General features: G+C 42.3%; 1 protein-coding gene and 1 non-coding gene across 2 annotated transcripts; one reads left to right on the forward strand and one right to left on the reverse strand.

Moving 5' to 3' along the window:
* Positions 1-9,135: 9,135 nt before the first annotated feature.
* On the reverse strand, positions 9,136-9,242 carry LOC123834951 (U6 spliceosomal RNA). The gene has a single exon (XR_006788526.1). It is a non-coding gene; the product is annotated as a U6 spliceosomal RNA (small nuclear RNA).
* A 666-nt stretch (positions 9,243-9,908) lies between these two features.
* On the forward strand, positions 9,909-10,437 carry LOC123834491 (large ribosomal subunit protein eL28-like). The gene has a single exon (XM_045863621.3). It carries the CDS (start codon positions 9,970-9,972, stop codon positions 10,381-10,383), a length of 414 nt encoding a protein of 137 aa, XP_045719577.2. The 5' UTR covers positions 9,909-9,969; the 3' UTR covers positions 10,384-10,437.
* Positions 10,438-16,060: the final 5,623 nt, after the last annotated feature.

Raw genomic sequence — 16,060 nt, forward strand, 5'->3', positions numbered from 1 at the left:
TAGTAGGAAATTCATACATGCACACACATAAACACATATACCTACACACCCACATACATACATATATATATATATATACACACATACACATATACATATATAAATAATTTCAATTCAGTAGAATCTAAGGTATGATGAGTAGATTTATAGACTATGGAAAAGAGGCACTAACAAAGATTACTGGGGTCAAGACAGGCATTCCAGTCAGAATAATGCTTCCGATACTATTTCTCTAGACAAATTATATATGTATTTATCTGTATGTATACATATAATAATGTGCATTTATGTTTACATGTATGCACTTATATTTGCATATATGTATACATATGCTCATTTATATATATTTATATGTATACATATACTCATATACACATACATATATGTATTCTATTCATCACATATATATAAAACTTTCATATCTATGTATATATGAAGGAATGGATATTTTGTCATTTGAATGACCACATGTTTTAAATGAATAAACAAATGTTGTATACATAGTATTTTGCTTGGCACAGTACAGTGGGGCCTGGCAATAACAAATCATACAATCTCATTATGAACTAGTTGGAAGCAATATAAGACATAGAGTGAACATTAAACTAGAAGTAGAAAGTGAAGCAAGTCATAGATGATTGTGAGCGTTGCAGAAATCCATTTCAGGAGTTGACAGGTAGGAGGGAGCACGGAGGTTTGGTGTGGGCAGGCGAGATTTCAATGTTAAAAGGGATTGAGTTGAGGGAAGGATTGATGGAAGATAGCCTGGAGGAGGGGAAGCTGACAGAACTCAGTCTCTAGCCCACAGGAAACTGATGAAAGAAGCAGTGAACTGAGCCAACATCTCCAATTTGGTGGAATCCAAAATATGATAAATGCGTGCAGAGTGTTACCTTGGCGTTATGGAAGATGGGTACTTACTTCAGACTCTAGGAGTTAAGATAGGAATCCCAGACCGAATAATACCTCAGTCTCTATTCCTCCTAGACAAAGAAGATAAATGTGAGGGCTTCACTTTCCCTACGCAAAAGCTACAGCATCGTAAATATAATATAGTAAATGGTAAGTGGAATAGTCAATGGTATGGAATGTTTGGAAAACAACGATAGAACAAAGAAACAGTGGAGAAAGAGTGAATGGAATGAAAAGAGGTAGAGTAAGAACACCTAGACTTAGTGAAAACCTAAAGGAACACAAAGAGTCTCCTATGCCCCCTTCACAAGCTTCCTTTTCCATTCTGGGGAGGTAAGGACATCTCATCCTCAAAGGGGATTTATGCTTTTGTAAATGGGAAAATTCAATTCTATCTCCAAATTTTATGTATCCAGCCTTGCCCTGCATGTGGTAAGTTTCCCAATAAAGAATGCCATATAAGCCGAAATCTACAAGCTAAATAAAGATCACACTGTGAAATATTCCCACTTAGAAAGTGTATAGTTTCGGGGTGCCTGGGTGGCTCAGTCGTTAAGCGTCTGCCTTTGGCTCAGGTCATGATCCCAGGGTCCTGGGATCGAGCCCCACATCAGGCTCCCTGCTCAGTGGGGAGCCTGCTTCTCCCTCTGCTGCTTCCCCTGCTTGTGTTCCCCTCTCTCACTGTGTCTCTCTGTCAAATAAATAAATAAAATCTTTAAAAAAAAATTAAAAAAAAAAAGAAAGTGTATAGTTTCATGTAAACAATAACAGGAAATACCAGACACAAGCAGAATGAGACCAATTATGATTAATACAGTACAACCCCCAGTGGGGCAGAGCGACTTTCTACACATGTGCAATTGAACACAGTAGAGCCAAACCAGACCCCAGGGCTCAAATAGGAACTTCATTAGGGAAAATTAAAAACAATACACAATGCTGATAAATCTTGCAAAAATAATCTGCCTGAGGACCAACTACAAAAGGAGCGCCAACAAATAAAACTATCTCCTGCAAAGAATACATGAATGAAAACAAGGATGATAATGTGCAATAAAACTTAGTAGGGAAAAATGAATTTGAAAGCAAATCTTGGTCTTCCTGTCTTTCCTCCCTCCCATTCTGCCTTCCCCCAGGATCCTAATGAGTTGTTGATTATCTCTTTTTAAAAGACCAACTACAGAAAAGCTTAGAAACATGAAAAATAATTAGAGCATAAGACTAAGTATGGATAATTATGAAATGGCAAAATTAATTAATCATCCATTCCCTGCAAATGTCTCCTCTAAAATGACTCCATAGTTTTCAAATGCACAAGAACTTTAATTTTGTAATACCCCCACACACTCATAAACATACACATAGAAACAGCATGCAAAACTATGTGCTGACAAAATAAACTTGCTATAAGACTTAGGGGCAACGTTCAACGTACTCTTGAACGTGAGTTTGCTACATTAGCTCCCCAGGCATAAACTATACCTGCTCCACACTTTGTTTGATATCATTCCTTAGTTATAGCTTGTCATCAGGGATTTCAAGTTTTCCATGTCTGAATTTAGTGCTATTAAAGATGATTTTCCCCCCGCACTTGAAGACATGTGTATTTATTCTCCTAACCATTTGAGACTTGAGAGGGGGTTTCTAAATAGAGATTGTGAAATATTTTAAAATGTACGACACTAAAACACCATGTCTTATACTCCTTTTGCAACTGCCAGTTTCTGACACAACAGTGAATTGAAGGGCTGCCTAAATATTGAATTGATTTGAATATCCTGGCACCCACTGAATTATTTTACCACATTAAGCTGAATGGCATTGTGACTTTTCTTGTAAAAGCATTCATTCCATTTGACTAAATACCCCGAGCTTAAAGTCTAAACAATTTGCAAAATAAGCTAATTAGTAGTGGAAACAGGATAGAAGGCAACAAAAATGTGTTTAGAAGCTAACAGGGTTGTTGAGCGGTAAATTTGGACTTAAACCCACCTAAGAGGAGCAAAACATCCTATCGCATCATTTTACCACTTTATGTCAAAGTAAACAGCATGGAACTCCTCTGAAGTGACAGATTTATTCTGCTAAAATCTCAAGCAAGCAAAAATTTAGCAGGGGATTTTTTGTATACATGGTGAGTAAGCCCGTAGCACTGTCTTCAGCTACAGCTTTGCAAAAGTCAGAGGACTATTTTTCAAAGAGATCTTTTTTTTTAATATAAACCCTTTATAAAAGCTGAGGATTGAAGTCACAGTAAATATTACCTTATTCGAGACAATTTTATTGGTGGTGTTAAACTGTAGGCAATAGACCAGTATTTTTTTACCTGGAGAGGTCAATCCACTTAAGCAACATATACTTAGGGAGGAAATAGAGTCAATATTTTCCTCTGAGAAGATCCTTGCATCATCTTAAGCATTTAGCAAATGCCTGAGTATTGTATTATATGGAAGAAATTGCCCTTGAGCTAAAAATGATTCCTGCATGTGCTCCCACAAAGGAACTTCTCACTAAAGGGACTCAGCTGTGTTATGGAAAACACACTACGTTAGTTGAGCCCACCAGAAGTCACTCAATATACTCTTAGGAAACAAGACACTCATCAATTAAATGAGTGAAACTATGTTTCTCCATACAGGTGTTGATGAATGGGCGGGTTTCCTCAGTACAATGACTGCTCAGTGGCAACTACCAGGGAAAACTAGGCAACAGGTTTCAGCCTTCTTAACATTTCAATTCTGGTTTCCTAGTTTACTATAATAGTATGTATTTTGGGGGCACCTGGGTGGCTCAGTCGTTAAGTGTCTGTTTTCGGTTCAGGTCATGATCCCGGGATCCTGGGACTGAGCCCTGCATCAGGTTCCCTGCTCGGTGGGAAGCCTGCTTCTCCCTCTTCCACTCCCCCTGCTTGTGTTCCCTCTCTCGCTGTCTCGGTCTCTGTCAAATAAATAAATAAAATCTTAAAAAAAAAAAAAAAGAGTATGTGTATCTTTCCCTAATTGTTGATCCAAATTGTTAAGGTTCATATTAAAAACAAAGGATAAATTATAAGAAAAAATGCAATTTTTATTAAAAATATTGTCATTAGAATACTCCATGTATCAGATAATGCTTTTGGATGCAAGAAACAGAATATGCCCCAAAGAAAATGCTTTAAAAATACAGACTTAATATAACTTAACAAGCTATCAATGTATAAATAATGTCAGAGTAGTCGCAATGAATGAGTTGGCAACAAAATAAATGTAATTAGTTGTGGAATAATTTTGCCCCAATCCTACCCACTCCTTCTCATTAAATTAAGGGGGAAAACGGCATAGAGTTTTAAAACTGTGTTCAAAACAATTTTTTTTTCATTTAGAGATATAGTCATACAAAAGGAGACTCATCTGTGATGTTGATTATTTTCAAGTAATCACGTTTTATACAGATTCTGAAACATTCCAGCGGAAATAGTTTATCTTAAGATCTTTCCAGATTTATGTGAATCTTCAGACATTTTAGAAAAGATAGAGTTAGTGGGCTCCCAGATGGAAAAGGCAATGAAGAATAATAATTAAATAAAAGGTTTAATGTGGATAACCTAGTGGTTCTCAAAGTATCTTTCCAGTACCCAGGGTGTCCTCAAGACACTTTCGGAGAGATTGTGAGGTCAACGTTATTTCTATTATAATCCTAAAATATTACTTGTCTTTTTCATTGAATCTATCTTTACAATGATAGTGCAAAAGTAGAGGTAGGTCAAACTGTTACTCCTTGAACACAAATCAAGTTAGTAGCACCAACCGTACTAGTAGTCATTGTATTCTTCACTGTACCCACTGTATTAGGTGCTAGTCCTACCATAGCAAAGTATCACAGACTAGATGACTTAAAAACAGAAATTCATTTCCTCACAGCTCTGGGGACTAGAAGTCCAAGGTCAAAATACTGGCAGAGTTAGTTTCTTCTGAGCCCTCTCTCCATGGCTTATAGAAAGCTGAGTACTTCTAGTGTCTTTATATGGTCCTCCCTCTGTGTCCTAATATCCTCCTCTTATAAGGACAGAAGTCATATTGGATTAAGGTCCACCCTAATGTCCTCATTTTAGCCTAGTTATCTCTTTAAAGACCCTATCTCCAAATGCAGTCACATTTTGAGGTAGGGCTGGTTAGGAATTCAACACATGCATTTTGGAGGGGACAGAATTCAGCCCATGAATTTCACCATCACAAAATTCCTTTTAAAAAAAGAAAAAGAGAATTTGATGAAGCAGTAAAAAGTATTGATTTATTCAATCTCAATCCCTGAGTACATATTTTTTTATTACTATGTGCGATGAAGTGGATGGGAAATACCCATAAAGCACTTCTGCTTCACACCGACATATGAATGGGAGTCCCAAAATAAAACATGTGTTTTTAAAATAGAATATATTTACTTAAAATAACTACTGCCTACTTGACACTCAACAGACTTTTTTTTCAAAAATGAAAGATATGAGTCTAACACTTCAAGCCAAGATGAGAGTATTATTAATGATGACATTTGAGCTTTCAAGCAAAGATTAGAATTTTTGAAAACATGCATGGTTTTCATGCACCATAAATTTGACAACTTCCTAATACTTAAAGGTGTTTCTAGTAACACTGGTAATGATATTGGTATATATGGTTTTTGATATTATGTAACAAAATGAGCTAACAGTTGGAAGATCTGCATAACTCCATGAGTCAATATTTTCCAAATGGCCAAAGCATGATACTTAGTCTTACATAAACAAAGGATCTATTCAAAATGGATGATAGACTAATGGATTTTAATGTAACAGAGTTTTAAAAATTGACTGATATGGTTTCAAATTTTACATTGCAACTTATTTTCAGAAAATTCCGTTTGTCAAGTTTTATATATTATCAGAAAAAGCATATCCATTGTTATCTGAAAGGACTATTAAAATACACTTCCTTTTCCAACTATATATCTTTATAAGGCAGAATAGAAGAGCAGGCGTGCCCAACTCTTGGAGGATTCTTCTCCTGCTGAGGCACTGGAAGAAGCATATATTTCTGGGGGTGAAGTTACAAGATTCTGGAGATCCCATAGGCCTGGATGACTCAGTGAGTAGTTGGAGCAGATTCTCATGATGGGCATGTGCCATTAGTGAAAAGGGTTAGCTATACAATTTGCCCAATGCAAATGTGATTGTACTGAATGAATGCCATTGAATTGTACATTTAAAAAGGACAAAATTCATGTTACATATATTTTACCACAATTAAAAAAAAAAAAAAACTTTAAGAATACCAAGATGATGACAGCAGTTAAACCAAACATTGGCCCTTCTTGAGCATGGAGCCCTGTGTGACTGCCTATCTTGCAAGCCCATGAAGTTGGCCTTATTAGAAAGAAATCAACCTTTATTGTATTAAGCCATTGGGATTTTAGTGTCACTTATTATCACAGCATCACCTGACATGTCCTGAATAATAAAGAGCTGAAGAAGGCTTAACTAAAGAAATGACTTTCTAAACTGATATCCAGAGAATAAATAGGAATTAGCAAAGTGAATAGAAGAGAAGACTTGCTCAAGGAGAAATGGCAGGGGCTCAGTCAGTTAAGCGTCTACCTTTGGCCTCAGGTCATGATCCCAGGGTCCTGGGATTGAGCCTCACTTCGGGCTCCCTGCTCCATGAAAAGCCTGTTTCTCCCTCTCCCTCTGCCTGCCGCTCCCCCTGCTTGTGCTCTCTCTCTGTCAAATAAATAAGTAAAATCTTAAAAAAAAAAAAGAAAAAAAAGGACATGGAATGACATATGCTAACACCCATAGTAAGGAGAGATAATAACAAATACAGCATAATGATACCCCATTTGGTGGCTATTGCTGTTGTCCCTCCAAAATACTCTTCACCATATAGGCTTTAACAATGGATTCCCTTAACTTTGGCTTATAGTTAGATTTGGCCACTGGAGAGCTCTGAACTTTTTTTTTTTTTCTTTTTTTTAAAGCTGAGGGGAGAATAAATAAACCAGTACATTTATTTCTCTGGCCCTGTCTATGAGGTTGTCTCAGGTAATGCCTTTCCACTAATGACATTCAGGTCTTCTCCAAAGGGATCTTTCTTCCTAGGTTCCATAACCACTTCTATCCCACAATCCCTTTGGTCCTAAGGATGGTAGCACATTTTGGTTGTGGTTTCAATCTGTCTTACTCACATATTTGTAAATAGTTCCTTCATGGAACCCTCATTGAATTATGTTGTTTTAAGAGGCACCATATTGTTCCCATTTGGGCCCAGTATGATAATGCCAGTGTCAGAGAGCACAAGAATGAATTCAGCTTGAGATGCGGTTAGAGAACAATGGAGAGTCCAGGTCCATGTGGGTATGTGAAGCAGTTTTGCCCATCATTTTTTAAGAGAAGCCACTGAAATACATGCTGGAGGCATGCTATGAATGTAGGTACACTTTTTAGAAGAAAGCTATTAATATATATTACATTTGAAAAAAATACAACTTAGACTCTATTCCAGTGGATATATTAATCCTTGCACCCTACATAAATAAATCCATTTTTTCTGCAAAGGAATCACAAAACTCTTGTCATTAGTCTGTATGGAGAATTATAATATATATGAATTAGAGAATAATGTAACCAACTCAGCTGCCTTCTCTATAGAAGAACAAAAGTGTATAATCAGTCCAGAAGGACAACCCTAGAGATAAGAGGGCACATGTTTTTAGGTTTAATTATCTCTAAACTCTAAGTAATTACCCATAATTTCAAACTAAATCTCAATTACATTACCTGGTTTATATTTTTTTTCATTCCTGTAAAGAAATTTGCATCATACTTCTTTTATAGTTAGAAGAAGAATTATAGCTACCAGTTGAACCATAGATTTGTACCTCGTTGTGGCTAATAATGGTACCTAATTAGAATAACCTGACTAGCTAGAATAATTGGTTACCACCTGGAATAATTTATTATAATAAAAGGAAATCATGCTATCTATTCATGTCCATTCATGTCCATTTACTAAACCCCAGAAATACTTGTTTCCTTTTCATCAAGTTGTGTTTTAGAAAAAGTTGTATGTTGTATACAGTCCTTCTAGGAACTGAATTGTGACCCTTCCTCCCCCAATCATATGTTGAGGTCCAAACTCCCAGTACGACTGTATTTGGAGATAGGGCCTTCAAGAGGTAATTGAAGTTAAATGAGGTCATAAGGGTAGGGCCCTAATCCAGTAGGATGGGTGGGCTTATAAGAAGAGTAGAAGAGTAGAAAAGAAGCATGCCACAGAGGAAAGGCCATGTGAGGAAATAACATGAAGGAGGCTGTCTGCAAGCCAAGGAGATCTCTCCCCAGAAACCAACCCTGCTGGACCTTGATCTGAGACTTCCAGCCTCCAGAATTGTGAGAAATAAATTTCTATCATTTAAGCCACCCGATCTATGGTATTTGTTATGACAGCCCAAGCTGACTAATACAGACTTTGAGACTGAGAAGTGGGATGCTACTGTGACAGATACCTATAAACAAGGAAGTGCCTTTGGAACTGGGTACTAGGTAGAGGCTGGAAGAGTTTGAGGTACATGCTAGAAAAACCCAAGATTGAGAAGAAGGAACTGTTGACTGAAATGTGGATGCTAAAGGCAATTTTGGTGGGAGCTCAAAAAAGCAAAGGGGAGCTGGAGAGAAAGTTTCCATCTTCTTAGAGAATACATAAATAATCACGAACAGAATGTTGGTCAAAATATGGATGTAAAGACCATTCTGGTGTGATCTTAGATGGAAAGGAGAAGTATGATATTCCCAGAAAAGCATACATCTGATGACATGTATGAGGAGTTCTTCAGGGAAAGAATTGGCAGGGTCCCCATTTTGTGGGTTGTAACCAAAGTGAAGGGGTTGAGCAGTTTTGAGGTCTGCCTTGGAAGAACTGTGATATTTCCTGCATCCAAAGAGATTGAAGGGGAACAATTAGGCTGGGGGAACTAGAGAATCTAACTGATATTTCCTGTGGTCTTGTGGCCATCATGCAAATGGATGCATGTAAGGGTAGCTTAAATGGTTGAAATGCGAGGTCCCGAGACGACTGGGTTGGTGGCATGCAAGGTTTGAAATCTGTTTGAGATTGCCATAGATAATCTAAGGCTGCCTGGGGCATATTACCTTTGGGAACTTTGGTTACAGTGTAGGCCAAGGAGGCCTTTATTGATATCCATTCTTATTTTTCTTTAAATATGGAACACTTTACGAATTTGTGTGTCATCCTTGCGCAGGGGCCATGCTAATCTTCTCTGTATCATTCCAATTTTAGTATATGTGCTGCCAAAATGAGCATTCAGGGTCCATTCTTTAGGGCCCAGGAAGTGGACCCAGGCCACTCCCAGGAGGCATCTGGGCATAGCCAACAATTGGAGGAATAGGTTGAATTGGCTGTTTGGAGGAGGTATTGTGCCTCCTTAGGGGAGCCTTAGTTTTATCAGTGGAAAGTGACAGCAAACAATATAAGAAGAGCAGAAGGGGAGTGATATTTCACAATGGGCAGGTCTTTTTGCTGTTTTGGATTAGAGCAAAATATGTGAGCATAGAAATCCACGTTTAGGATTTGATATATACTGAAAGAAGGTTACAATGAGAAAAACAAAGATCAACCCAAAAAGGGGTGATGATTTTATTGTGAGAGCAAGACATCAAGGGCAGGGACAGCTTCAAGTAAGTAATGATTTCTGACCAAGTAAATTCAGAGAAGTCACCCTGAAGGAAAAGGTTGAGAATGAAGTCTTGGAATTGGGAAGGAGAATCATGAGAATTTTGGGAGGAAGGTATCTAGGGAGTTTTTCTAAGATAATATCATAGAATGATTGAATACAAGAGAATGGGGATTGGCCAGATTCATGGGCCTCTACATCTCTGAGTGTGTATCACCTGAGTCTCATTTGAATAACAGGTGTAGATCTCGAATGGCTCGACGCTGTGCTTGGTGGAGGGCTCCTCATCTGTGGACTAAGCAGTCTTGATTCTGGCTCTTTCCGTCTCCGGCTGCCGTAGCGAGAGGAGCCGCCGCCATGTCCGCCCACCCGCAGTGGATGGTCGTGCGGAACTGCTCCAGCTTCCTGATCAAGAGGAACAAGCAGACCTACAGCACTGAGCCCAACACCCTGACGGCTCGCAACTCGTTCCGCCACAACGGGCTGATTCACCGCAAGACCGTGGGCGTGGAGCCGGCGGCCGACGGTAAAGGCGCGGTGGTGGTCATGAAGCGGAGATCCGGCCAGCAGAAACCCGCCACCTCCTACGTCCGAACCACCATCAACAAGAACGGCCGGGCCACCCTCAGCAGCATCCGGCACATGATCCGCAAGAACAAGGACCGCCCAGATCTGCGCATGGCTGCCATTCGCAGAGCCAGCGCCATCCTGCGCAGCCAGAAGCCTGTGATGGTGAAGAGGAAGCGGGCCCGCCCCACCAAGAGTTCCTGAGCACCTGCCCCTGCCTCTAAAGCAATGAAGATGTCAACCTCCTCAAAAAAAAAAGCAGTCTTGATTCTGGAAAGATGGATCCACAGGGAGAAGCCATGAAATGTTACCAATGTTGGAGTGGTCAGGAGAGCTTGATAGGGAACAGTCCAGACAGGTTCCAGTGACTTTTCGTCCTGTGAAAGAGTCTTAAGGTATACCCAATCCCTGGATGTAAGTTTTGGATGTATGTTACCTGAGAACGAGGGGTCAGGTTTTCAACTGCACTGGTTTTGGTGGTCATTAATGGTGGAGACAGTTTGCCCAAGGGATATAACATACTGTGTGAGATGGTGGCTTTCAGGGTCTAATAAAAGATTTGTCTGGAGGAAAGTTCTCCATAAAGAACCTAGAATGGGGGCGCCTGGGTGGCTCAGTTGGTTAAGTGACTGCCTTCAGCTCAGGTCATGATCCTGGAGTCCTGGGATCGAGTCCCGCATCGGGCTCCCTGCTCGGCGGGGAGTCTGCTTCTCCCTCTGACCCTCCTCCCTCTCATGCTCTCTGTCTCTCATTCTCTCTCTCTCGCAAATAAATAAATAAAATCTTTAAAAAAAAAAAAAAAAAGAACCTAGAATGGATTGAGATGAGTTGTGGATTTCAGGGTGAAACGTGACCTTAATAATGCAAGGGGAAGGAGGGTCAGCCAAGATTATTGAGTTTCATGCATAAGTTTAGTGAGGAGCCTTTTTATGGTTTGGTTGGTCCTTTCCACCTTACAGGAGGACTGTGGGTGCCATGCTGCCTACAGATGGTATGTTCTCTGGAGGACTTCACTAACTCCCTGTGTTATTTGAGAGCCAAAATCTGGGCCATTGTCTGACTGTAAAGAGCAGGAAAGCCCAAAACAGGAAAGGATATGATTGAGGAGAAGAGTGGGGACCTCTGAAGCCCTATCTGTTTTAGTGGGAAAGGCTTCAATCCATCCCATAAAGGTGTCTACAAATACCAATAGATACCTGAACCCTTTGCAGGTGAGATATGTGCTTAAAATCTATCTCCCAATTCTCCCCTGGTAGAGTCCCTCATCTACGGATACATTGAAGAAGTGGAAGAGGTTTATGGGCCCCCTCTGGTGTGATGGGACAACAGGTAGAACACATCTGGGAGATAGCCTGCAAGGTTGGGGGGATGTCCTGGTTTGCCTGATGCAAGTTATGAAGAAATTTCCGTTGTAACATTCCCTGGCGTAACAAGTTTATTATGGGGGCCTTGTAAGCCAACCTTCTGGGGTATGGGAAAGCCCTTTTAAAATGCCCATTGGGTTTCTTCCTGAGAATATTGTGGGGAAAAAGGATTTAGACTGGGAACCAAAGTGGCTTGAAGGGGCAGCCTGGCAACTGCCTTTGCTTGTCTCTCAGCTCTGTTGTTTCCAACAGAGACTGAGTCATTATCTTTTTGACGTGCCTTGCAATGAATAATAGTTATTTGGGCAGGGAGCATAACTGCCTCTAGCAAGGCCAGAGTTTCAGAGGTATGTTTAACTGGGGTATTTGGGGTCATGAGGAGGCCTCTCTCTCTCTAAATAGCTGCATGGGCATGGACCTCATGGAAGGCAGAAGCTGAAATGGTATAGGTTTAGTTTCATTTCTGTACCCAGTTGGGGGGCTCGGTAAGAGCTGCAATAAGTAAGCCATCAACTTATTGAAGTAAGGCACTGCCTCTGGGAAGCAGGTGGACAGATCCTTGGCTAGGGACTGTCCAAATAAATGTGGACTGTCCCTACAGCCCTGAAAGAGGGCGGTCCGAGTTAGCTGTTGGGTAACCTGGTGGTTACCTACCCAGCAGGACCTGAGTGGTCTTGCCACTCAAAGGCAAAGAGGAACTGGGAATCTGGGTACACTGAGATGCAGAAGAAAGCATCTTTTAGATCCAACACAGTATACCAGTGTCCAAGGGGATCAGTCCTAGGAGGGAATAAGGTTTAGGAACAATTGGGTGAATAGGGATAATGGCCTCATTGATAGCTCTTAGGTCCTGTACCATTCTGTATGGGCCATTGGACTGTTTTACTGCCACGATGGGGGTATTGCAAGGTGAACTGCAGGAAAGCAGAAATCCTGTTGCTAAGAATTTTCATGTGAATGGTTGTAGACCCTGTCTGGCCTCCGCACATAAGGGGTACTAGAATTTTTGGGGGAGAAATGAGGATCTTTTAGTTTTATCCTTATGGGGGTCGCTGATAGAGAACACCCTGGAAGGGAGGTGTCCCATACCTGTCTGAAGGGGCAGAAGGCTCAGAGGACAAGAATGCCAGCAGGGGGCAGTCAACCTCAGAAAGGCAAAGATCAGTTTGTACCTTTGGTCATTATGTCCCTTCCAAGTAATGGAGTGGGGCAATCAGGTAAAATGAGAAAGAAGGTGGTAAAGGTATCGTTACCCAAAGAACAAATTAATGGGGAAGTGAAACGTCCCATCTTTGGGGACCAGTCTCTGCCGGCGATGAGAATGGAGGCCTGGAAGTGACGCCTGAGTATTTGATAAGGGCAGAATAAGTGGCTTCTGAATCTATTAGAAATTCAATTTTGTGTTGTGCCACATCCAGGGTTACCTAAGGCTGTGCCATAAAGATGGAAAACATGCGAGCCTGCACAGCCTCTGGGCCCCGTCAATCAAAGGAGAGGAGATCGTCCTCCTGTTCCATTAGGCTCTTCATCATCGAGGTACAGAGTTAAAGGCAGCTGCCAGTTGCCTGGAGTGGCCTTGGCTTACGGCTGTGGATTACCTGGGATGGCCTATGCTTGGGGCTCTGGGGCGTGGGATGACCCTCCTGCAGGTGGGAAGGAGGTACAGTCCTTTCTCTAATGCCCTGGTTGTTTGCAGGCCAGACAAGGCCCTGATGGAGGGGGCATTTGATGCTTCCAGGCCAGAGGCCCCCTGGAGACAATGGAAGCAGGTTTGAGGAACTCCTGGGGCATGGGGAGGCTTAGCGGCTCATACCTGTAATGATTTTTGCTCCTGGCTGGACCCAGAGAAGGGCAGGGAGCTAATGATAGCTGCAGCCGTGCCCTGGGCTTGCTGCTTGTCTCTCTGTTCCCTTTCAGCCCCTGAGGCTACCTCTGGGTTATTGAAGACCTTAAAGTCCATATCCAGAAGTATAGGGAAGAGGGCCTGAGGTCCCTGATTGAGTTTTGAAGCTTTTGTCTGATATCAGGGGAGGCCTGACTGATGAAATACATTGCTAATATTGCCGTGCCCTCTGGGCCCTCAGGATCTGGGTTAGTGTACTTTCTCATGGCCTCCACTAAGCAAGAATTAAATAAAGCAGGATTTTCATTCAGGTTTACAGGTTTTATGACTGCTTTTTGCATGCCCTCAATTAGGCAAATTATCATGCCGATTAATTCCGCCAGGGTCTCCTGCCCGATAATCCCATCTGGTGTTGGCATTGGGCCTCCCTGCACCGCCACCAGAACATGGTCAGGGATACAGGTGTGGGCCTCATTAGCCCAGCTCTGAGCCAAAGACTAGATACAGAGTCTTTCCTCATGGGTGCAGCATGTGGTAAAGATGATATGAATGTCCTGCCAGGTGAGATCAAAGGTACCATTTGGGGGCACCTGGGTGGCTCAGTTGGTTAAGCGACTGCCTTCAGCTCAGGTCATGATCCTGGAGTCCCTGGATCGAGTCCCGCATCGGGCTCCCTGCTCGGCAGGGAGCCTGCTTCTCCCTCTGACCCTCCCCCCTCTCATGTGCTCTCTGTCTCTCTCATTCTGTCTCAAATAAATAAATAAAATCTTAAAAAAAAAAAAAAAAAAAAAAAAGGTACCATTTGGCTGAACCTGGTCAGAAAAAGGTGGGGAGGACTCACCACCAGGACTCATAGGAATGAATGTATTTTGCTGGTAAATCAAGATGGCAGCTGGATCGTACAGACAAAGGAAGAAAAGGGGTGGGGGGCAAACGAAGCAAGGTAGCTGAGAGTCAGATCAGGAAAGGGTCCCAGCAGAGTTCGTAACGTGGGAGGATCTGCCCTGGACAAGCTGTCACGGCCAGCTGTGCTGCACCGTGGGAAAGGAGGCCTCAGGGGGACGGAGCATAAAAGAGGAGAGGAGAGGGTCCTTCACCCTCACAGACATGGGCAGTTCCATCTGTTCATCCTCAGACCTTCAGACCACACTGAGGAGCCACCCCGGCCAGAGACCTTCAGTTGTCTGGGGAGTACAAGGGTTAGACTGTTGAAAGACCAAAAAGGGAAATGAGAGGGAGGGAAGGATCCCTCCAGAGGGCAGGAGGGGAAATCCCTCACCCTGTAGGGTGAGGGCAGCCTGGCACTTCAAATCCTCACCAAGGAGTAACCTCAGTTGGAGGTCATCAGTTCCACAAGGAGCCAGTCCACTGAGGGAAAGTTCTGAGAAATTCCCAAAGAATCCAGGGACAGTCCCAGGCCAGCAGAGGGTCCCTGTATAGGCCACCAGATGTGGGGTGACCAACTGGGTGGAGGTTGGAGGGGCAGGCGGTGAAAGAATTCACCCCAGGCAGAGCAAAGCAGATGGAAGTTTATTGAATACACTGCAAGGGAGTGTCAGGAAGGACAGCAGAGAAGAGACTCTGCCACGAGGCATTGGGGGGGGGGGGTGGGAGGCTGTAGTTAAAGGGCGGGAAGTGAGGTGGTGTGGGAACGTATGGGATTTTCCTTTTTTGGTACCTGTGCCCAGTTGTAAGCAGCCCATTGGTCAGCTAGGGCTTATGGATATTTTGAGGTGGGTCATCTTATGAGCCTGTTTGTATTCAGCCCTGTGGTGGCCATGGGTCCTTTGACTTCACTCAGGTCTCCATCACTCAGGCCTATTGCCCAAAAGGGGGCCTCTTCAAGTGTGAGGCAAGATTTGAGTCAACCATCTCAGTAGAAGGCAGGATCAGAGACAGAATTATACCAGCAGAAACACCAGACCAAGGGAAATGGAGAAAACAGGAGGGATTGAAGGAAGGCTGTAAACATGTGTGTTAAACTTTGAGAAAAAGAAAGGTTGACTCCAGAGTCAGTTCAGAGATCAAGAAGGATGCCACTCCCACCATAGTTCCAGGGGCAAGCCTACTTCCTCCTCCTTTTCAGTGGACAAGGAGGCCACTGCTGATAATGGCATGAGCAAGGTCCCTGCAGAGAGCTGCAGGGGAGGGCCAGCCTGCAGAAACAAAGAAGGATGCCCTTAAGAACCATGGGGTGACTCAGCAGGCCTGGAAGGCAGAACATTAAAGCAAGGAGGATTATTTTTGAGCCTTAAGACTGAATGGAATTTGCACTCCCAGGCTTTGAACTAGCTTGGGGCCTGTCACCTCTTTCTTCTTTCCAGTTTCTCCTTTTTAGAATGAAAATGTCCCTCCCACACTTCTCCTACCATTGTGGTTTGGAAGCACCTAATCTGTCTGGTTTCACAGGTTCACAGCTAGAGACAAATTTTGCCTCCGGGATGAATCATACCGTGAATCTCATTCATACCTGACTGATTTAGAGGATATTCAGAAGGGACTTTGGACTTGAGAATGTAGACTCGATGCTGCAATGAGTTAAGACTTTTCAGGCTGTTGAGGTAAAATGAATGCATTTTGCATATGATAAAATACATAAACTTTAAGCTATGAAATAAATTCTCACCCAAAATTTATATGTTAAAGCTCTATCTATGTGGTTGTATTTGGAGAT

This window comes from Mirounga angustirostris, unplaced genomic scaffold, assembly GCF_029215605.1.
Source record: "Mirounga angustirostris isolate CCGP_5_RB_7025 unplaced genomic scaffold, mMirAng1.0.hap1 SCAF_1, whole genome shotgun sequence".
In the NCBI taxonomy this organism is placed as follows: domain Eukaryota; kingdom Metazoa; phylum Chordata; class Mammalia; order Carnivora; family Phocidae; genus Mirounga; species Mirounga angustirostris.

Excerpts from the sequence above, each read along its gene's own strand:
- LOC123834491 (XM_045863621.3), top strand. The coding sequence starts at position 9,970 with ATGTCCGCCCACCCGCAGTGGATGGTCGTGCGGAACTGCTCCAGCTTC.